Source organism: Nerophis lumbriciformis, linkage group LG16, assembly GCF_033978685.3.
Source record: "Nerophis lumbriciformis linkage group LG16, RoL_Nlum_v2.1, whole genome shotgun sequence".
NCBI classification, from domain to species: Eukaryota; Metazoa; Chordata; class Actinopteri; order Syngnathiformes; family Syngnathidae; genus Nerophis; species Nerophis lumbriciformis.
In genome coordinates, this window is record NC_084563.2 from 37,932,251 (window position 1) to 37,956,352 (window position 24,102).

At 41.4% G+C, this 24,102-nt stretch overlaps 1 protein-coding gene across 1 annotated transcript in view; it reads left to right on the plus strand.

Annotated features, from left to right (window-relative positions):
- Window positions 1-468: 468 nt before the first annotated feature.
- LOC133617237 (ras-related protein Rab-33B-like) overlaps window positions 469-24,102 on the plus strand; it is a 46,675-nt gene continuing 23,041 nt past the window's right edge. The window contains exon 1 of the mRNA XM_061977105.1: window positions 469-811. Coding sequence (XP_061833089.1) covers window positions 593-811 — 219 coding nt within the window. The 5' untranslated portion in view covers window positions 469-592. The remainder of the gene's footprint in view (window positions 812-24,102) is intronic.

Genomic DNA, 24,102 nt, shown 5'->3' on the forward strand with positions numbered 1-24,102 from the left:
ATAAAAAAATCTAATAATCAAATGTATATGCATTTCGATTACTCATGATTTATCACAGGTTATTACCCATATAATATTACCTGCATAATGTAAATACATTTTTTAAAACGCGGCCCCCTGAAAGCAGCCATTACTGTGATGTGGCCCTCAATGAAAATGAGTTTGACACCTCTGCTCTATGGGGTTGGCCGATACTGCAAAAGTCGGTATCGAACGATATCAAGGATCGCTGACATCGATACTTCGGAACGTGACAATTGGATTATATATAACTTTATCGATCACACGGAAATTACTGTTCCAATAGCAGCAACATCACGTACATTATGCAAAATCACGCAGAGTAAACAGATGTCAACGATATGTAAATATAATTACGTACACACAACAAAACCAAATCGAACATATGAGAACATAATTGAATAATATCGATCAAATCAATCCGATATCAATATTGTCGACATTTGTGTCGACCACGTATCAACTCATTCATGGCGGCTGCTGGTCTTGTGGGAGGTGTGGGGCTCTTCCTGTACGTCTGTGTTTGTTAAGTGAGGTTCCTAGGAGGGGTTCTCAGCGAAGAGCTCCTTCAATGGAGTCTTCTTTAGAGTTGTCCAACTCTTTGGGCAGCGTGTCGTCGCTGCTCGTCCGCCATCGAACATTCAAAGTGTTGGTAATCGGAGATTCCGCGGTGGGGAAGACGTGCCTCACTCACCGACTCTGTGCCGCCGACTTCCCCCGCGGCGCCGAGGCCACCATCGGCGTGGACTTCCGAGAGAGAGTCCTCGACTTGGACGGAGAGAAAATTAAGGTAAGGAACTATCTTTACAATTATTTTCCACATTTTATTCATCCACAAAATAATGAAAATTAAAGCTGCAAGCAGCGATGGACGGGACCGACTTTGACGGCACATAAAATCCAAACCGGAGCAGTAATTAAAACTCTTTCGTCAACTTTTAATCAGAATGGTTCAATTTCTCTCCTGTGCTAGTTTGAAGCCGACACGACAAACGCGCTCAGAGGAGATAATGTTTGAAAAAAGGTGACCAGTTTTTACAAAACTTTTGTTTTGAAGGGGGAATTGCAAACTTCCTGTTGATTTTTGCTGGGGGTTGTCAATATATGAAACGTAGGTCTAAGTGAGACCTACATAGAGGTTTTTGTTTCATGTCTCTATGACATTCCTACTGGAAGTTACATGCAGTTTTGTCTGTGTTTTCTTCCTAAGGGGCGCTAGAGCGCAATTTTGAGTTTTGGGGTTGGGTTTTTTATTAGATCGCAATTTTGCCAGTCCTGATGTGTGTGTCCAGTTTGTTGAGTTTTGAAGCATGTTAAGGGGGTCAAATTATAGCTCAAATAGGCAAAAGTGACTGATTTTACAAAACTTTTGTTTTGAAGGGGGAATTGCAAACTTCCTGTAGATTTTTGCTGAAGGATGTCAGTGTATGACATCTAGGTCTAAGTGAGACCTAGATAGAGGTTTTTGTTTCATGTCTCTACAACATTCCTACTGGAAGTTACAGGCAGTTTTGTCTGTGTTTTCTTCCTAGGGGGCGCTATTTTTCAGTTTTGGGGTTTGGTTTTTTGATTAAATCGCAATGTTCGCCAGTCCTGATGCGTGTGTCAAATTTGGTGAGTTTTGAAGCATGTTAAGGGGGTCAAATTACAGCTCAAAGCTGCGGTATAATAATAAAGAAAGAAATAATAAAACCTTACAAATACAATAAGGTCCTCTGTCCCAAAGGGACATTCGGTCCCTAACTAAAGCCTTTCGTTCGTAAATCTGTTCCCCCGAAGTCCGACCAAGAACGAATCGTTTGAAAACTGAAGCATTTTTCCCCACACGACATATCTAATTATATTTGTTCCAGACACCCCAAAATATGAACAAATACACATATTATAGATAATAATTGTAGTTTTACACGCGGAAATTAATGTGAAATGCAGGTTTGTGTGGCCATAAAAAGATTTAGTTTGTCACATTTTGGTCTTTAATTTTTATGTTTTTAATTATTGTGTGAATGCTCCAAAACATTCACACACATGGTTTTCTACACCAAAATTAATCTATTTATTAAACTTCTTCAGATTTTGGCGCCTATCTTCCACATTTGTCACCCGATTCAAACCGTTCCAACTTCAAACTGTTCAGCGTATTCGGGCTTTCCCTTGACAAATTCCAAAAATTCCCAGATTTCCCAGAATTCCAGGTTTTCCGGAACATTTTTCCCATTCAAAATGAATTGGCCATTTTTCAAACTTCCTCCATTTCTACATTTTCAACCGATTTTAAAACCATTCCACCTTCAACATATTCCACTCATCCTGGACATTCAAACTATTATTTTTCCAAGTTCAAAAAAATGTCAGGAATTCCTGTTTTTTTCAATTCCTTTTTTTTCTAACGACTACTCCTTCCACATTTTTCAACCCTTCCACCGTCCAAACATTCCAATTAATCAGGACAAAAATTTAAGTTGTTTTTCGAACAGGAAAGATTTCCCGGTTTTCCCGAAATTCCAATAATTCCTTAATACCATTTCGCAATTAAAAATGTTACTACCTTATTTTTTGGATTATAAGTCGCAGTTTTTTTCATAGTTTGGCCGGGGGTGCGACTTATACTCCGGAGCGATTTATGTGTGAAATTATTAACACATTACCGTAAAATATCAAATAATATTATTTATCTCATTCCCGTAAGAGATGAGGCGAATGTCAGGAATCGTCACACACACGTCAGCAATCGTCACACACACGTCAACCAATAAAAATTCGGCGGGGGTGGGTCATGGCAGAAGTGCATTGTGGGTCATGGGATGCTACCTGCTACTACGTCCGTAGCTATAGAAATGGATCATTTCAACATTGGCGGTAACTTATAAAAACTGAGAAGGGCTGAACAAAAATGGCACCGAAAAGGAAGTCATATACTGCAGATTACAAGCTGGACGTAGTGAAATATGCAGCAGAAAACGGCAAGAGGAAGCGGCGCATACCTTTTGGAGTTGGCAGAGTTGTTTAGAAGCGACACCGAGGAAGAAGATTTCATGGGATTTAGCGATTAGGAGTGACAGATTGTTTGGTAAACGTATAGCATGTTCTATATGTTTTAGTTATTTGAATGACTCTTACCATAATATGTTACGTTAACATACCAGGCACGTTCTCAGTTGGTTATTTATGCCTCATATAACGTACACTTATTCAGCCTGTTGTTCACTATTCTTTATTTATTTTGAATTGCCTTTGGATGTTGTGGGGCTGTCTTGGTTGACAAGACTCTGCAACATCGCGTGGACATCGGGGGCGGTACCTCTGGATTGGCAGACCGGGGTGGTGGTTCCTCTCTTTAAGAAGGGGAACCGGAGGGTGGTGTTCCAACTATCGTGGGATCACACTCCTCAGCCTTCCCGGTAAGGTCTATTCAGGTGTACTGGAGAGGAGGCTACGCCGGATAGTCGAACCTCGGATTCAGGAGGAACAGTGTGGTTTTTGTCCTGGTCGTGGAACTGTGGACCAGCTCTATACTCTCGGCAGGGTCCTTGAGGGTGCATGGGAGTTTACCCAACCAGTCTACATGTGCTTTGTGGACTTGGAGAAGGCATTCGACCGTGTACCCCGGGAAGTCCTGTGGGGAGTGCTCAGAGAGTATGGGGTAACGGACTGTCTTATTGTGGCGGTTCGCTCCCTGTATAATCGGTGTCAGAGCTTGGTCCGCATTGCCGGCAGTAAGTCGGACACGTTTCCAGTGAGGGTTGGACTCCGCCAAGGCTGCCCTTTGTCACCGATTCTGTTCATAACCTTTATGGACAGAATTTCTAGGCGCAGTCAGGGCGTTGAGGGTATCTGGTTTGGTGGCTGCAGGATTAGGTCTCTGCTTTTTGCAGATGATGTGGTCCTGATGGCTTCATCTGGCCAAGATCTTCAGCTCTCACTGGATCGGTTCGCAGCCAAGTGTGAAGCGACTGGGATGGGAATCAGCACCTCCAAATCCGAGTCCATGGTTCTCGCCCGGAAAAGGGTGGAGTGCCATCTCCGGGTTGGGGAGGAGATCTTGCCCCAAGTGGAGGAGTTCAAGTACCTCGGAGTCTTGTTCACGAGTGAGGGAAGAGTGGATCGTGAGATCGACAGGCGGATCGGTGCGGCATCTTCAGTAATGCGGACGCTGTATCGATCCGTTGTGGTGAAGAAGGAGCTGAGCCGGAAGGCAAAGCTCTCGATTTACCGGTCGATCTACGTTCCCATCCTCACCTATGGTCATGAGCTTTGGGTCATGACCGAAAGGACAAGATCACGGGTACAAGCGGCCGAAATGAGTTTCCTCCGCCGGGTGGCGGGGCTCTCCCTTAGAGATAGGGTGAGAAGCTCTGTCATCCGGGGGGAGCTCAAATTAAAGCCGCTGCTCCTCCATATCGAGAGGAGCCAGATGAGGTGGTTCGGGCATCTGGTCAGGATGCCACCCGAACGCCTCCCTCGGTTGAACATGCCCTAGGGAGGCGTTCGGGTGGCATCCTGAGCAGATGCCCGAAACCACCTCATCTGGCTCCTCTCGATGTGGAGGAGCAGCAGCTTTACTCTGAGTTCCTCCCGGATGACAGAGCTTCTCACCCTGTCTCTAAGGGAGAGACCCGCCACCCGGCGGAGGAAACTCATTTCGGCCGCTTGTACCGGTGATCTTGTCCTTTCGGTCATAACCCAAAGCTGAGGATGGGAACGTAGATCGACCGGTAAATTGAGAGCTTTGCCTTCCGGCTCAGCTCCTTCTTCACCACAACGGATCGATACAGCGTCCGCATTACTGAAGACGCCGCACCGATCCGCCTGTCGATCTCACGATCCACTCGTGAGCAAGACTCCTAGGTACTTGAACTCCTCCACTTGGGGCAAGATCTCCTCCCCAAGTTTTTTTACCATTTTCAAAAAAATTCCCGCTTTTCCCCAAATTCCTAAATTTTTTGAAAATTCCCTATGAAATCAATTGGACATTCTTCAAAGTTACACAACTCACACATTTTTCATCTGATTCAAACGGTTCCAACTTCAAAATATTCAGCCTGTTTGGGAATTGTGTGCTGTACTTCAACAATTATAAAAAAATTCCAAGATTTCAGTTTAACGTCAGCAATGGAGCATTCACACGCAATTCCTTCAAGAATTGCCTCATCTAGTGATTATTGGACTGCTGAAGAGCCCCCACCCCATATACACACTCAGTTTGTTTACAGTGCATCCGGAAAGTATTCACAGCGTTTCACTTTTTCAACATTTTATGTTACTGCCTTATTCCAAAATGGAACAAATACATGTTTGTCCTCATTATTACACACACAATACCACATAGTGACAATGTGAAAAGTTATTTAAAAAAATGTTTGCAAATGTATTAAAAAAATAAAATAAAATCACAAGTACATAAGTATTTACAGCCTTTGTTCAATACTTTGTTGACGCACTTTTGGCAAAAATTACAGCCTCAAGTCTTTTTGAATACAATGCCACAAGTTTGGCACACCCATCTTTGGGCACTTTCCCCATTTTCCTCTTTGCAGCACGTCTCAAGCTCCATCAGATTGGATGGGAAACGTTGGTTTTCATCCAGGATGTCTTTGTACATTACTCTATTCATCTTAGTCTAGTCAGGGAGGTGACCAAGAACTCGATCATCACTCTGTCAGAGCTACAGCATTCTTCTGTGGAGAGAGGAGAACATTCCAGAAGGACAACCATCTTTGCAGCAATCCACCAATCAAGCCTGTATGATATAGTAGCCAGACGGAAGACATTTCTGACTAAAAGGTTTGCCAATATGCACCTGAAAGACTCTCAGGCCATCAGAAACACATTTATATGGTCTGATGAGACAAAGACTATTTGGCGTCAATACCATCCCTATAGTGAAGCAGGGTGGTGGCAGCACCTTGCTGTGGGGAGGTCTTTCAGCGGCAGGAAATGGGAGACTATAGTCAGAATGGAGGGAAAGATGAATGCAGCAATGTACAGGGACATCCTGGATGAAATGGAGCTTGAGAGGTGCTGCAAAGAGGAATGGAAACATAGTAAATGGTCTGTAATTATATAACTCTTTACTATACATGGAACATTTTACATTATAGATCACATTCACCCATTCACACACACATTCACACAGCTGCCATGCAAGGCACTAACCACGACCCATCAGGAGCATTGGTGAAGTGTCTTGCCCAAGGACACGGCGGCCGTGACCAGGATGGCCGAAGCTGGAATCCGACCTGGAACCCTCAAGTTGCTAGCACGGCCACTCTACCATCTGCGCCACGCCACCCCACAGAAGCCAAGGCAAAGAGGAATAGGAAAAATTTACAAAAGATAGGTGTGCCAAGCTTGTGGCATCGCATTCAAAAATACTTGAGGCTGTAATTGCTCCCAAAGGTGCATCGACGAAGTTTTCAACAAATGCTACGAATACTAGGGATGTCCCGATCCAGGTTTTTGCACTTCCGATCCGATACCGATATTGTTTTTGCATTTCCGATCCGATACCGATACTGACCGATACTGGTGTATCCGAGCATGTATTAAAGTTTAAAGTTATTTAGCCTACTTAGTTGTCAGAATCATGTTGAAAAGAGTTTTAGTACTCTTGATAACAACTAGCCAGCTGAATTAGGGGAGTTTGACTAATACACAATGGTTGGTAACAAGAAACTGACCTGTTTATTCAAGGATAAACACAAAATAGACAAAATTATACATGACAAAGAGAAATGGCATCATTGAACTAGGGCTGGGCGATATGGCCTTTTTTTAATATTGCGATATTTTAAGGCCATATTGCGATACACAATATATATCTCGATATTTTGCCTTAGCCTTGAATGATGCATATAATCACAGCAGTATGATGATTCTATGTGTTTTGATTGATTGATTGAGACTTTTATTAGTAGGTTGCACAGTGAAGTACATATTCCGTACAATTGACTACTACATGGTAACACCCCAATAAGTTTTTCAACTTGTTTAAGTTGGGGTCCACTTAAATTGATTCATGATACAGATATATACTATCAGATATATACTATCATCATAATACAGTCATCACACAAGATAATCACATTGAATTATTTACATTATTTATAATCCAGGGTGTGGAGGGGGGCGCCGGATGTAAGTGTCAAAAAGACAGCCAAAAGAGTTTGAAATGAGAATAAATCTAAAGTTAAAATATAGGGTAGAAATGCACCCATTTGCAGGAAATGTAGTCTTGATTTTCAACATTTTCTTTCAAGGCTTGCATGTCTACATTAAAACATTCTTCTTCATACTGCATTAGTATATGCTACTTTTAAACTTTCATGCAGAGAAGGAAATCACAACTAAAAAAATCAAAAAAAATTTCATACGGTGTTGATGTGGAAATTTTTGCCTCGGCATTTTGATGGTGCGGACGTGTGGCACCGAATGGAGATAAGCGTCTCGACAGACGTCACAATATTTGAACAACGATGACGAAAACTGTTTTCTCTGTCGTGTCCGTGTGTCGAAAATTATGCCCTTATTTTTTTATTTGATTTTGTGCGTGGCATAGATTTGCTATGCGCAGAGGATGCTTAAACAGTGCGCAATTGCACAGGCGAGCACCTTAGAGGGAGCGTTGCTCGCACGGCTGCGCTAGCATCACAGCTAACGTTAGCCATGCTGCTACCTCTCTGCTCGGGGAGGACGTATACGTATGTGACGTATGACGTGACAGTATGTGACGTGTGTAAGAAGGTGCACTTGCTGTCTGTGAGAGGGAGACACAAAAAAGAGTGAGAAGAGCCTGTCGTGTAATGCCAGCAGCTAAAAGCAACTGCGTGAGAATCCACAGACCTGTGGATGTGTTGAAGTGTGTGCTGGATAATGCGGAACGGAAATTACGGCGCAGCAGAAAAGTGGAATGTATTATTTAAATCGGTGCGTTGGAAAACACGGACCGGAGTTTTTTTAAAACTGGATCTGGATCGGCATTTTCCCATGCCTTGCCGATACGCAATTTTTGGCAAATATCGGCAGCCGATCCGATCCAAATATCGGATCGGGACATCCCTAACGAATACTTACTTTAAAAACTGGTGACGCCTCTGTTTCTGTTTAATTAAGGGGCCTTGAACGCGCCACAGTTATGTGCTATGAGATACAAAAGTGAAACTTGTACATAACTTTGGCCTGCCACAAATAGATTTTTAAAATATTTTGACCTTTCTTCTACCAACTGATCCTGGTTCCCAAATGTTGGCACCAATGTTCCCTCTAATTTTTCATGTGTGTGAGCAAACGCACAAACTCCCTGAGCATTCAGTGGAGCACATGTGAGCAACATCAGACATGCACACTGTCGCCACACCAGCGTCACACCTGTCCCAAACCTGACATCATAACAATTTAAATGTTTTTATTAAAATAATTTTCTGATATAAGTGATTTTGCCAGAGGGGTTAGTGCGTCTGCCTCACAATACGAAGGTCCTGGGTTCGATCCTGCGCTCAAGATCTTTCTGTGTGGAGTTTGCATGTTCTCCCCGTGACTGCTTGGGTTCCCTCCGGGTACTTCGGCTTCCTCCCACCTCCAAAGACATGCACCTGGGGATAGGGTGATTGGCAACACTAAATTGGCCCTAGTGTGTGAATGTGAGTGTGAATGTTGTCTGTCTATCTGTGTTGGCCCTGTGATGAGGTGGCGACTTGTCCAGGGGTGTACCCCGGCTTCCGCCCGAATGCAGCTGAGATAGGCTTCAGCACCCCCGCAACCCTGAACGGGACTAGCGGTAGAAAATGGATGGATGGATGGAAGTGATTTTGCCCTCTTACAATGACAATAACAAAAAAACATGTTTTTCATGACCTATGTGCTAGTATTGTATGTCTGGCTGCAGATCCTGCCTTTAGAAGCAATGTTACCCCTTTCAGAGATTACATTTAGTTCCTGTAACTTTCTGTCTGTAAAATACATCTTTTTATTAGCATTTATGAAATCTAGTGACAACATTTCATGAATAATATCCTTAGATTAACATTCTTAATAAATGGCAGAAAATAAGCACACATCTTATTGAGGAGTCAGAGTGTTACAACCTGGCATTTACACAATGTGTGGCGTTGGGGTTGTCCAACTTTTTGTGTGGCCATAAACGCAGCACTGGCTAAGTGCCATGAGTGCGTGTGTTGGTGCAGGTGAGACAGAATGAGCGGCTTCTGTTGATATGACGGATGACAAAGTTGGTTTAAGCCTGGTTTGTATGGCAGAAAATTACCAGTTTTTATAGATAAAAGTTTTTTTTACTCATGTTTTTGGTGTGGTTACAAACAGCTTTGCTCAATAAAGTGATTGATGGAATTCCTGTCCGTAAAGTGTCTCGACAGACGATAATTGAACTGTGTTGACAAAGATTGTTTCATTCATCGGGCCACTCTTGTTGTCACCTGTCACTCACAGAGTTGCATTGCAAAATCATACAGAATAAATTGTAATGTGATTATTTTGTTTAAAGTTCAGATGGGATTTTTGATTTTCTGCGCGGCATTAATTTGCTGTGCGCAGAGGACGCGTGAGCGGTGCGCAATTCGGCAGGCGCGCACCTTAGAGGGAACGTTGGTTGGCACCCTGTATAAATGCATGAATGTGAGCTTTTATGACGTGTGTTTGATGAAGTATTCCAAGTTAGGATAGCTGCTATCCTGGTGGATTGAACCATTTCGTATTTTTGATTGTAGTTAGTCTTAGACATTCATAATTAGAGTCAAGCCACCTTATTATTAAACATCCACGGCTATATTTATTTTATATCAACATTTGACATCTTTACATATTCAAACGGCAGAATAAAAACTTCAAACGTTACAAAACACCCTTGTGCTTAGGTACAACATCCCCACTGACCCCCCACTTTGACGGGGGTCAATGTAAAAATGTGCCAATGGGCCAAGTGAAGTGAATTATATTTATATAGCGCTTTTCTCTAGTGACTCAAAGCGCTCTACATAGTGAAACCCAATATCTAAGTTACATTTAAACCAGTGTAGGTGGCACTGGAAGCAGGTGGGTAAAGTAACTTGCCAAGGACACAGCGGCAGTGACTAGGATGGCGGAAGCGGGAATTAAACCTGGAACCCTCAAGTTGCTGGCACAGCCGCTCTACCAACCGAGCCATGCCAAACAGAGATATTACTGTATTTTCCGGCCCGTAGGGCGCACCGGATTATAAGGCGCACTGCCGATGAGCGGGTCTTGTCAGGTCTATTTTCATACAAAAGGCGCATTAAAGGGGTCATATTTATTTTTTTCTAAATTGAAAACACTTCTTTGTGGTCTACATAACATGTAATGGTGGTTCTTTGGTCAAAATGTTGCATAGATTTGTTTAACGGATCATCTTCAGACAGTCGCTTCAGGATACGCCGTTTTGTGGGCGGTCTTATTTACGTGACTCACCTTCGACGGCGTCTTTTCTCCGTCATCTTTGTTGTAGCGGTGTAGCGTGCAAGGACGGGAGTGGAAGAAGTGTCAAAAGATGGAGCCAACTGTTTTAATGACATTCAGACTTTACTTAAATCAATAATGGAGCAGCATCTCCTCATCTGTGGCTCACTAGTGCAACAACGCCGAAAATTTGTCCCATGAAAAACCGGCTGACCGGAACTCTCTAATAACTAAAGTTCCTTGGGTGAATAATGTAAACTCACTACATCGGGATGTTTTAGCGCTATCGTTGCGAGTTTACTGACAGATATAAGTAAGAACTTTACACTACTTCATATTAGAAATAGCAACAGCGGACGATGAATGTCCCATAACAAGAAGATAGAGGAAAAAGAAGAAGCTTATCAACTACGGTGTTGGTCCGACTACAAAGGCGGACCCGTGTAAATATTCAGGACTTTTGCAGATCCCAAATACAGATCAGCAGGTACCAAAAGGTAAGAAAAGTCAATTTTGCATTATATTGCGAAACAAAACGGCAGACACACCATAATAATACTCGTAAATTGAAACACAGTACAAACCATCAAGCGGTGCGGCTTCATAGCTTACCAAAGTCGTACTAAAACATTTTGATAGATTTTTGAGCGCCGTGTGGAATGTTCTATATTTTCAATGGAACATATAAAATGTTGGTGTTTACTTGAGTCACATTGCAGTCTACATGTGTCTCTTATGTATGACTGCCATCTACTGGTAACACTTACATTACACCATGTACAAAATAAAATAGCTTTGAGGTCGGTAAGCAAAACCAAAATAATTTCTTACATTAGGTGCACCGGGTTATAATGCGCACTGTCAAGTTTTGAGAAAATGAAAGGATTTTAGGTGCGCCTTATAGTCCGAAAAATACGGTAAGTGTACAGGAGCACCATTAAAGGCGGAATTGAAGCTCATATTGCCATATACCTAGTTAGCCATGCAGACATTTCATCAATGATTGTGTGGGCTTGAAAGAGGTCAATATGGTAAATGGGTTATACTTGTATAGCGCTTTTCTACCTTTTTAAGGAACTCAAAGCGCTTTGACACTATTTCCACACTTACCCATTCACACACTGAGGGGTAAGGCGCTAACCAGGACCCATCAGGAGCAAGGGTGAAGTGTCTTGCTCAAGGACACAACGGACGTGACTAGGATGGTAGAAGGTGGGGATTGAACCAGTAACACTCAGATTGCTGACACGGCCACTCTCCCAACTTCGCCACGCCGTCCCCAATATGAATATGTTTTGAATTTAGGGAAGCCATCTTTTGGCGGGCCAAACGAAGCGACTCTTTGGCCCCACTTTGGGCTCCCGGGCTTAAACCTAATCACACAATCTAGTTTTGGGAATCTTGTTTTCAAAGTTTCAGAACACGAACCTGGTCTATAGTCTCGCGTCACGTAACTTGCGTGAGCAACGCCGTCTAGCTCTCTGCCCTGCGTACACTCCCGAAAACCGAATAGTGTTGTAAATTCGCCCATCCTCTGACAGACTCGTTCAGGGTTTGCAGAGCCACGGCCCACCTTCACGAGCGTCTTCTTTTCCGGTTTCGAAGCAATGTGAGCCATAAAAGTGGCCGTTGTTTCAAAAGGATTAATTCTAGCTCCAACATTAAAGTGAACGTCTCTTCAGACACCATCGTGTACAAGTTTACTACTACTACTACTACTACTACACACGCTCTCTCTCTCTCTCATAAAGACAGTTAACAAGAGTTACGGTTGCTCACGCGGAAAATACTGGTCCTTGGGGTTTTGGAAGGGAATTGCAAGTCACGTGCCAGCCTATACGGAAGAGCTATGAATAAATCAAGACGCTGTCAGAGGAAATGCAAGTTTTGTGACGTGAGAGTATATGCCAGCTTCAAGACTTAATTACTGCTATTTGATATTAACTTTGTATAAGATGAAACATCCACATCCAATTTCGGATTTACTTAATTTTAAAGTCTGATCAATTATTTTTCAGTCCCGCTTAGTGCTAAAAACACCTTTTAAAAAAAACTAGAAAAAACCCTCATTGTGTCCTCATTGAGCAAAGATCACGATATCACATAATTCAGGCCCTTCAGGATTTCACACACATTCAACCAATCCTTGCAAATTATTCACGTCTTTTAGCAACTTTTTCCGATGCCCGCAACTTCCTTGGTTAATGATAACACAAGCATGTTTAACACATATAGATTCCTTTCTTTCATGAAGACAATAATATAAGTTGGTGTATTACCTAGGGGTGTAACGGTACACAAAAATTTTGGTTCGGTACGTACCTCGGTTTAGAGGTCACGGTTCGGTTCATTTTCGGTTCAGTAAGAAAACAACAAAATATAAATGTTTTGGTTATTTATTTACCAAATTTGTAAACAATGGCATAACATACATATACACACAGGGTCCATTGCCAGGGTTAATGTGGTCAACATATATAAAATAACTAAATAAGATAAGGCTCAGAATGGTTTCTTAACAAAACCTTTCTACATAAAAAGTGCTTTTTTTGATTGACTGATTGAGACTTTTATTAGTAAATTGCACAGTTGATTCCGTACAATTGATCACTAAATGGTAACACTCCAATAAGTTTTTCAACTTGTTTAAGTCGGGGTCCACGTTAATCAACATTAAACTGCCTTTAGTTGTTCCTCAGATTAAATAAAATGACAAAACTTTTCTTCTACATATAAAAAGTGCAACATTAAACAGTTTCAAGTCAATTCAGCCCCCCCCCCCCCAGCCTGGCTAACTTGGCAGTAAGAGGATAAATGGGCTCATTGTTCTTCCACCATAGAAGTGGGTCAAAATGTAGTTTTTAATGCAATATGGACTTGTATCTGCTGCTATAAAAACATTTGTTATTGCTTTAGCCCTGCCTGACTCGCCGAGGAGAGGCTGCTTGAATGCGGTGGTGACGCTTCAAATGGGTTAGCATGTGTTATGAGAGTAGCGTATGTGTGTGTGTGTGTGTGTGTGTGTGTGTGTGTGTGTGTGTGTGTGTGTGTGGCCCTTTTAATATATGACAGCATGTGAGGTGAGTGCGTGGGCAAGCGAGGTGAGGGAGCGGTAGAGTGAGTGCGGGGATTGGCTAGTGTTTTGTTGAAATGGCTGTGTGCAAGACCTCAATAAAGCCACGATTTGCAACTAATAGCCGGACTCGTCATTTACCCTGGAGTCCGGAGCTGTGGAGACCCACTACCGGGTAGAGTGAAGGGTGTTGCCCCGAGAATACATCGGCCCTGGAGGAGTGTCTCCCCTGCGCTCCTCGACTACAGTCTGGGAGCCGGAAGCAGGAATGGTGCAACACATGTTTGACGTGTTGTCAGAAGCAGCTGCTGAACAATGTCGGCAAACCTCCGTCCTCCATTGTTGTATCGCGCAGCCAAAGTGTTCCCAAACGGGAGATCTTAACGAGGCAGGAGGGTCTTCCAGCTCTGGCTTTTACATGTTGTCCTAGCCCGGTCGCTGCTCACATGTGTGCTTGTTTGGTACACCTCTGAACCGAACCGAAACCCCCGTACCGAAGCGGTTCAATACAAATACACGTACCGTTACACCACTGGTATTACCTGATTCTGATGACTTGCATTGATTGGAATCAGACAGTAGTGATGATGTCCGCATTTTCAAATGGAGGAGAAAAGAAGTCCTCATTTCTGTCCAATAACACATGAAAGTGGTTGGTTTTGGCATCTTATTTGTCCAGCTTCCATACTCGTTTTTTATACACTTTACAGGAAATACATTGGCGTAGCTTGCTAGCTTGTACACGCCAGTTTTCTGAGACTCTTATTTTGTTAGCGCATGCAGGATAAAGCAGCGCTTTTATTGTGAAGATAGGAACTGTGCAGTCGGTCTTTAGAGTTTTGACGGCAGGTACGGCGCAAGAGTGTGTTGAAATAAAAAGTGTTTCTCGCCTTCCTGTCGGTTATTTTTTGTTAATAATGGTCTCGCAGCAGCCAGTGTCTTCTCACAATTCCCTCGGGTGCCGTGAATGTCAATGAAGTGACGAAAGTGACGTCGTGGTGAAGATTGATGACTAATTTTTAGGTCTATTTTTTTTAATGCCTGGCTGGCGATCAACGGACACACCCTTCACGATTGACCGGTCCCTCGTGGTCGACTTAATGGGCACCCCTGGTCTAATCAACCTTATGGTTTTTTGTGTGTGTAGATAAACCAGAAACAACGTGTTATATATCAACTCTTTATTGCTGAAACGGCACAATTGTCTGTGGCTGATGATGAGTTCTATTTACATCGGAAGTGGGAAGTTGGAGCTGGGAATGACGTCACACCCGAGTTGTGAGCGTTCCCGTTACGATGTCAGAAATCAAAATGGCCACATCTACGAAAGCTATTTTTGCGCTTGCCTTGTCTGAGTATAAATATTATGTAAAAAATAAAAAAAATGCACTCTTTCTGCAACCTTCAAACACAGTGGAGGAAGACAGCTAGTGTGTCTACCACAGGGGTCACCAACCTTTTTGAAACCAAGAGCTACTTCTTGGGTACTGATTAATGCGAAGGGCTACCAGTTTCCATCCATCCATTTTCTACCGCTTATTCCCTTTGGGGTCGCGGGGGGCGCTGGAGCCTATCTCAGCTACAATCGGGCGGAAGGTGGGGTACACCCTGGACAAGTCGCCATCTCATCGCAGGGGCTACCAGTTTGATACACACTTAAATAAATTGCCAGAAATAGCCAATTTGCTCAATTTACCTTTTAACTCTGTTATTATTAATAATTAATGATATTTATCTTTGTGGAAACACTGATCATCTTAATGATTTCTCACAATAAATATATATAGAAACAGATAAATATCAATATGCAACATTTTATTTTTATATTTTCTCTAAGTGCACATTTTTCAAATTGAACATTTTCAAATGATCACTTCTAAGACAGTCTTGTGAAATCACAATATCGCATTTTAACTGGCTAGCCACTAACATTTTTTAACAAATCATGAATTACTTTGCACCATGTTGGTACAAATAATAACTCATGTAAAATACAAACGTCAACTCTCAAATTTTTTAATAAATCATGTCACACTTTGAACTGGACACCAAATCTGTTATCTGTTTCTTTGTCAGTTAGTGAAGACCAAGTCTTTAAAATCTTTTCTTGGATTTTCAAATTCTATTTGAGTTTTGTCTCTCTTAGAATTAAAAATGTCGAGCAAAGCGAGACCAGCTTGCTAGCAAATAAATAACATAAAAAAAAAAAAATAGAGGCAGCTCACTGGTAAGTGCTGCTATTTGAGCTATTTTTAGAACAGGCCAGCGGGCTACTCATCTGGTCCTTACGGGCTACCTGGTGCCCGCGTGCACCGCGTTGGTGACCCCTGGTCTACCATATGAAATGAATGCAGTTTACTCTAGAGTGACGTTACTATATATAAACGTACAACAATACATTGTATATGGCTGATTTACTGCGACGAAAACTAATCAGAAGTGCAAATAACGGATATTATAGAAGCAGATATCATTGTTTACATCCAGAGCAGCCATCTTTGAAACCAACTCGGGGTTGGTGAGAATGCTGCGATTTTCCGAGTCAGAAATCCGGCCTCAAAGGGGGTTCCCGTTGAAATTCCGACTTCCCAGTACAAATAGAACGCACCATTGGACTTTCTTCTGTTCCTGTCTACAGCGCTAAGCCTTCTGGGTAATGATGTATAGAAACATTTAGCAACACACCGACATACTATACTATACTATTTATTTTTATCATTTTGTATTTATTTATTTACTTAACATTTATTTTTTCAGGCTAAGACAATAAAGAACATGTTTTCATTTGCAATGCTGACTTAGCAAATAGGTAGCATTTACATGTTAGAGATATTGAAGTGTGAAAATAATCTCTCATCGTCTCTCATTTATCAATAAAAACAATTGCGCTCCAGATCGCTCTCAGCAGTTCTTAAATGCTCATGATGTGTGGGGGTAAATGTGTTTGAACATAAATGAATGTTTAAGATGGAGAATGTCTGCAACTTATGAATGACAGAGCATACAATAAAAGAAGACTTTGGTGGTATTTATTTCTATAATCATTAATATTACTATTATTGGTCAGAATTAAATGGACTGTTTGCTACTTGCTCACAGTTACATTTTCAAAGCAAAAATAGAACAAAAACGGCTAGCTTATGTTACCATTAGGGATGTCCCGATCCAGGTTTTTGCACTTCCGATCCGATACCGATATTGTTTTTTGCACTTCCGATCCGATACCGATACTGCATGTATTAAAGTTTAAAGTTATTTAGCCTACTTAGTTGTCAGAATCATGTTGAAAAGGGTTTTAGTACTCTTGATAACAACTAGCCAGCTGAATTAGGGGAGTTTGAATAATACCCAATGGTTGGTAACAAGAAACTGACCTGTTTATTCAAGGATAAACACAAAATAGACAAAATTATACATGACAAACAGAAATGGCATCATTGAAACTAGGGCTGGGCGATATGGCCTTTTTTTTATATTGCGATATTTTAAGGCCATATTGCGATACACGATATATATCTCGATATTTTGCCTCAGCCTTGAATGAACACTTCACACAGGAGTATGATGATTCTATGTGTTTTGATTGATTGAGACTTTTATTAGTAGGTTGCACAGTGAAGTACATATTCCGTACAATTGACCACTAAATGGTAACACCCGAATAAGTTTTTCAACTTGTTTAAGTCGGGATCCACTTAAATTGATTCATGATACAGATATATACTATCAGATATATACTATCATCATAATACAGTCATCACACAAGATAATCACATTGAATTATTTACATTATTTATAATCCACGGTGTGGAGGGGGGCGCCGGATGTAAGTGTCAAAAAGACAGCCAAAAGAGTTTGATATGAGAATAAATCTAAAGTTAAAATATAGGGTAGAAATGCACCCATTTGCAGGAAATGTAGTCTTGATTTTCAACATTTTCTTTCAAGGCTTGCATGTCTACATTAAAACATTCTTTTTCATACTGCATTAATATATGCTACTTTTAAACTTTCATGCAGAGAAGGAAATCACAACTAAAAAAATCACTAATTTTTTCATACGTTGTTGATCTGGAAATTTTTGCCTCGGTATTTTGATGGTGTGGGCGTGTGGCACCAAATGGAGATAAGCGTCTCGACAGACGTTACAATATTTGAACAATGATGATGAAAACTATTTTCTCTGCCGTGTCCGTGTGTCGAAAATTGTTATGCGCTTATTTTTGTATTTGATTTTGTGCGTGGCATATCATTGCTATGCGCAGAGGACGTTTGAGCAGTGCGCAATTGCACAAGCGCGCACCTTAGAGGGAACGTTGGTCACACGGCTGCGCTAGCATCACAGCTAACGTTAGCCATGCTGCTACCTCTCTGCTCGGGGAGGACGTATACGTATGTGACGTATGACATGACAGTATGTGACGTGTGTAAGAAGGTGCGCTTGCTGTCTGTGAGAAGGAGACACAGGAAAGAGTGAGAAGAGCCTGTCGTGTAATGCCAGCAGCTAAAAGCAACTGCGTGAGAATCCACAGACCTGTGGATGTGTTGAAGGTGTGCTGTAAAATGCGGAACGGAAATTAGGGAGCAGCAGAAAAGTGGAATGTATTATTTAAATAGGTGCGTTGGAAAACACGGAGCGAAGTTTGTTTTTTTAACTGGATCTGGATAGGCATTTTCCCATGCCTTGCCGATACGCATTTTTTGGCAAATATCGGCGGCCGATGCGATCCAAATATCGGATCGGGACATCCCTAGTTACCATTATTGGTTTAACAGAACATATTTGTTTTCCAAATATTTTTCACAATAACTGTTTATGTACAAACGCAGTCCAGAAGAAGCAACAAACAATTTGCAGTCATGTTGTTATAATAGAATATACTTTCAATGATAGCTAACGCAAGCTATCCAAATCACTATTCTTAGCGAACAACACCCAAAGCTAATGCGAGTGCACTTTACGTTCGTTTACGTTACGTTACTTTCTAGAAGCTATAAGGAGGGCAAGATATACTGTGTAAAATATATTGGAAAGTTAGCGCAGAGCATCTGTGTAAATGTTGCTAACAGCTCCTTTTAATTAAGAATAAAGTAATTTGACAATGAGCACTAAGTATGGGGTTTTACCAGTGTTGGGTTAGTTACTGAAAACCAGTAACTAGTTACAGTTACTAGTTACTTTATTTCAAAAGTAACTCAGTTACTAACTCAGTTACTTACACCAAAAAGTAATGCGTTACTGTGAAAAGTAACTATTTAGTTACTTATTTTTTTCTCCTTTTTTTTAAGGCTCCCATTAATGCCCTTTTAGCCTTCGTTTCAGTACTGTTATTGCACTGGAGAATAATACAATGTGTTGATCAACTTGACATGCATTTGCATCACTGAACTCTGCTAATCAATGTGGTCTACATACAACACACAAAGACAAAGATATGTTTCAAAGGGCCAATTTATTTCAGGCCACAACAAATTGACAAAACTATTTGAAATAGCTGCAACATAACATACATAAGTAACAAACCGCATAATAACAACATAGCTGTAAAGCTGGCTTCACCCAAGGAAGGCACACATGACATACACAAAGCCTAATCAGGCATTTTTTCTCTCTCAAGGAATTGTGAAATAAAATCATGTATTCAGGAGATCAACACTGTAGTGAAGCCCAGAAGACTCTACACATTTCCCCAGTTTTAGTTTAGAGAAAATGAAAGATTGGCCTGGCCCACTAGCATCCCTCTTTATGTTTGTGAACTTTATAGTCTATACATTTAGAGTGATGTGATAATCAAACACTCTAGAAGTCTAGAATGAAATAGTATATAAGAGAATTGACAGTGTGTACCTTCAATGATGAGCAGAGGCAGAGTTTGGAGTGTTTTCTTTAGCTCGCTTTCCATGTTTATGTACTCACTGTCCAGGTATGGAACATGTTTTCTGTGCCATTTGTTGTTTGACGCCGGTATCATGCTATTTAGCTGCCAGAAAACGGGTGACTCCACTGTAGAAATAGCCTGCATGTCTTCTAGCACATACGCTGCAATGGCTCTATCAATGTTGTCCTGGCTAGCAGTCCCTCCATTAAAATCCTTAGGTGAAGGTGAAGTGGCATCGGAGTCTGTGTCTCTCTTTACTAGCTTCGTCAAAGCATGTTGCTTATGTGGCGTGGCGAAGTTGGGAGAGTGGCCGTGCCAGCAATCTGAGGGTTACTGGTTCAATCCCCACCTTCTACCATCCTAGTCACGTCCGTTGTGTCCTTGAGCAAGACACTTCAACCTTGCTCCTGATGAGTCCTGGTTAGTGCCTTGCATGGCAGCTCCCGCCATCAGTGTGTGAATGTGTGTGTGAATGGGTGAATGTGGAAATAGTGTCAAAGCACTTTGAGTTCCTGAAAAAGGTAGAAAAGCTATACAAGTATAACCCATTTACATTTATGTAGCTGTTTCAGCAGATTTGAATTGCTGTTTTGGGCAGTATTCCCGGGTGCGGTCACTGTTGCTACTCACTGCTCCCCTCACCTCCCAGGGGGTGATCAAGGGTGATGGGTCAAATGCAGAGAATAATTTCACCACACCTAGTGTGTGTGTGACAATCATTGTCACTTTAACTTTAAGTAGATGGGATCTTTGATCCAAGACACAACTTACATTTAACTAAAATGTTATTTTCTTTGTGCTCGACAAAAGAAAAGTAGTGACAATGTCTCCATGTAACTCGACTTCTGGCTTCGCCATGATGTCTTTTTAGTTGTTATGAGAGTAGCGTGTGTGTGTGTGTGTGTGGCCCTTTAAGAAATGACAGCATGTGAGGTGAGTGACGTCAGTGAGTGAGTGGGCGAGAGAGGTGAGGGAGCGCAACAGTGGATGCGTGCAGGTGCTCTAGCTTGGTGGATGGCTGCGTGCAAGACACCAATAAAGTCACAAAATTGCAACAAACCGCCGGCCTCGTCATTCACCCTCGAGTCCGGAGCTGTAAAGACCCACTGCCGGGTAAAGTGAAGGGTGTTAGCCCCGAAGTACATAGGCCCTGGAGGAACGTCTCCCCTGCGCTCCGCTCCTCGGTCGAGAAAAGCACGCCTTTTCTTTTCCTTGTGAGACAGAAGGACGACACTTCTTCTGTTTCTAGCCGATACTACATTAAAAAATAACGTAAAATAACGCAGTAACGCATCATGTAGTAACGGTAACTGAGTTACTGGATATAAAAAAATAACGCGTTAGATTACTAGTTACCGCCGAAACTAACGGCGTTACAGTAACGCGTTACTTAGTAACGCGTTAGTCCCAACACTGGGTTTTACTGCCAAACAGTGTCTACTTTTAAGTATCTGTGGTATAAAACAAGTAAACCATCAATACAGTATTTGTTTTCCAGTTTGTGTTGAAATCCTATGCCTTTTGAGGTAATGGTTACAAGGGACACGTAAAACATTGATAACAAATTCATTGAAAAATAAAAGCCTCAACAGGTTGCAATTTTTGCCGCAACCTTCTGAAAAAACTGCAGCAAATTCAGGCATTTTAGGCTGCAACAATCACAAAATAGCCTGTTTTGAATGTCCTGAATGTTTGGAATTGAATGTTTTGTTGATTTGGGGCTCTTATTGATTTCTTCGAACAGTTTTTCCTCCAGGATGAAGCGATAATACAACGTAAACTTGAACAACTTTTAAAAACAAGAATTAGGTTCATAAATTAAACATTTTGGAATTTTTTCTCTTTTGCACATGGTCTAAATTCTACATCCAGACTTTAAAGTACTGGTATACACCTAAATATCTATATATCTAAATATGTACACATAATTAATTGTATACATACCTAAAAGTGTACACATACTTAAATGTATACATACCTAAAAGCGTACACATACCTAAATGTGTATACATAAATGTCTACATATCTAAATGCGTACGTCTACCTATATGTGTGTATACATAACTAACTGTCTGTACACATATACAGAAATATGTATATACAGTATGTACGGAAAGTATTCAGACCCCCTTTAAATTTGACACTTTGTTTCATTGCAGCTATTGCTAAAATCAAAAAAGTTCATTTTATTTCTCATGAATGTACACCCCATCTTGACAGAAAAAAATACAAATGTAGAAATATGCATAAGTATTAAGACCCTTTCCTCAATTATTTGGCAGCAATTACAGCCTCAAGTCTTTTTGAATACAATGCCACAAGCTTGGCACACCTATCTTTGGCCAGTTTCGCCCATTCCTCTTTGCAGCACCTCTCAAGCTCCATCAGGTTGGATAGGAAGTGTTGGTATTCATCCAAGATGAAAATGCTTCTATCAGAATGAAAAAATAGAGATACAGGCATCATGTAATGAGAAAGAGATGATACGTTGGTACGAATAATGAACAAAAACACATTTGTCTTTAAATATATGGATACAGTTTATCTATAGCCTTTTTATTAGACATTACACATTACATGAAGTCGTGTTCAAACTCCACCCCAACTCTGTTTTACCTAACATAATGAATAATCGTGATTTAAAGGGGAACATTATCACAATTTCAGAATTGTTAAAACCATTAAAAAATCAGTTCCCAGTGGCTTATTATATTTTTGTAAGTTTTTTTCAAAATTTTACCCATCACGCAATATCCCTAAAAAAAGCTTCAAAGTGCCTGATTTTAACCACCCGTCCATTTTCCTGTGACGTCACATAGTGAAGCCAACACAAACAAACATGGCGGAAAGAACAGCAAGCTATAGCGACATTAGCTCGGATTCAGACTCGGATTTCAGCGGCTTAAGCGATTCAACAGATTACGAATGTATTGAAACGGATGGTTGTAGTGTGGAGGCAGGTAGCGAAAACGAAATTGAAGAAGAAACTGAAGCTATTGAGCCATATCGGTTTGAACCGTGTGCAAGCGAAACCGACGAAAACGACACGACAGCCAGCGACACGGGAGAAAGCGAGGACGAATTCGGTGATCGCCTTCTAACCAACGATTGGTATGTGTTTGTTTGGCATTAAAGGAAACTAACAACTATGAACTAGGTTTACAGCATATGAAATACATTTGGCAACAACATGCACTTTGAGAATGCAGACAGCTCAATTTTCATCAATTAATATATTCTGTAGACACACCCTCATGTCATCAGGCCAGGGAAGCTAGGGTCGATATTCTTCTCTTGATCATCTTGGGACGGTGTGAGCCAAGACATCCAGGGGGGTTTAGCTCGCTCGTCTGCGGGAACAAACTGCCGCCATTGCTTGCCGTGCTACCGAGGTTCTTTGTCCCTGAATTGCTCACACACTCCGGCAGATTCAATGGGGGTCTGGCGGCAGATTTCTTTGACTTTATCGTTGGAAATGCATCTGCTTTGAGTGTCGCAGGATATCCACACATTCTTGCCATCTCTGTCGTAGCATAGCTTTCGTCGGTAAAGTGTGCGGAACAAACGTCCAATTTCTTGCCACTTTCGCATCTTTGGGCCACTTGAATTCGTCCCTGTTCGTGTTGTTACACCCTCCGACAACACACCGACGAGGCATGATGTCTCCAAGGTACGGAAAACAGTCGAAAAAACGGAAAATAACAGAGCTGATTTGACTCTGTGTTTGAGAAAATGGCGGATTGCTTCCTGATGTGACGTCACGTTGTGACGTCATCACTCCGAGAGCGAATATTAGAAAGGCGTTTAATTCGCCAAAATTCACCCATTTAGAGTTCGGAAATCGGTTAAAAAATATATGGTCTTTTTTCTGCAACATCAAGGTATATATTGACGCTTACATAGGTCTGGTGATAATGTTCCCCTTTAAATATTTATCAAAATAATCTTTATACATTTGTTGGCCATAATTGTGCAGCCCTATGTGTAATACGAGATCTCATCACTATTTGTATCTACTGTATACAGGTAAAAGCCAGTAAATTAGAATATTTTGAAAAACTTGATTTATTTCAGTAATTGCATTCAAAAGGTGTAACTTGTACATTATATTTATTCATTGCACACAGACTGATGCATTCAAATGTTTATTTCATTTAATTTTGATGATTTGAAGTGGCAACAAATGAAAATCCAAAATTCCGTGTGTCACAAAATTAGAATATTACTTAAGGCTAATACAAAAAAGGGATTTTTAGAAATGTTGGCCAACTGAAAAGTATGAAAATGAAAAATATGAGCATGTACAATACTCAATACTTGGTTGGAGCTCCTTTTGCCTCAATACTGCGTTAATGCGGCGTGGCATGGAGTCGATGAGTTTCTGGCACTGCTCAGGTGTTATGAGAGCCCAGGTTGCTCTGATAGTGGCCTTCAACTCTTCTGCGTTTTTGGGTCTGGCATTTTGCATCTTCCTTTTCACAATACCCCACAGATTTTCTATGGGGCTAAGGTCAGGGGAGTTGGCGGGCCAATTTAGAACAGAAATACCATGGTCCGTAAACCAGGCACGGGTAGATTTTGCGCTGTGTGCAGGCGCCAAGTCCTGTTGGAACTTGAAATCTCCATCTCCATAGAGCAGGTCAGCAGCAGGAAGCATGAAGTGCTCTAAAACTTGCTGGTAGACGGCTGCGTTGACCCTGG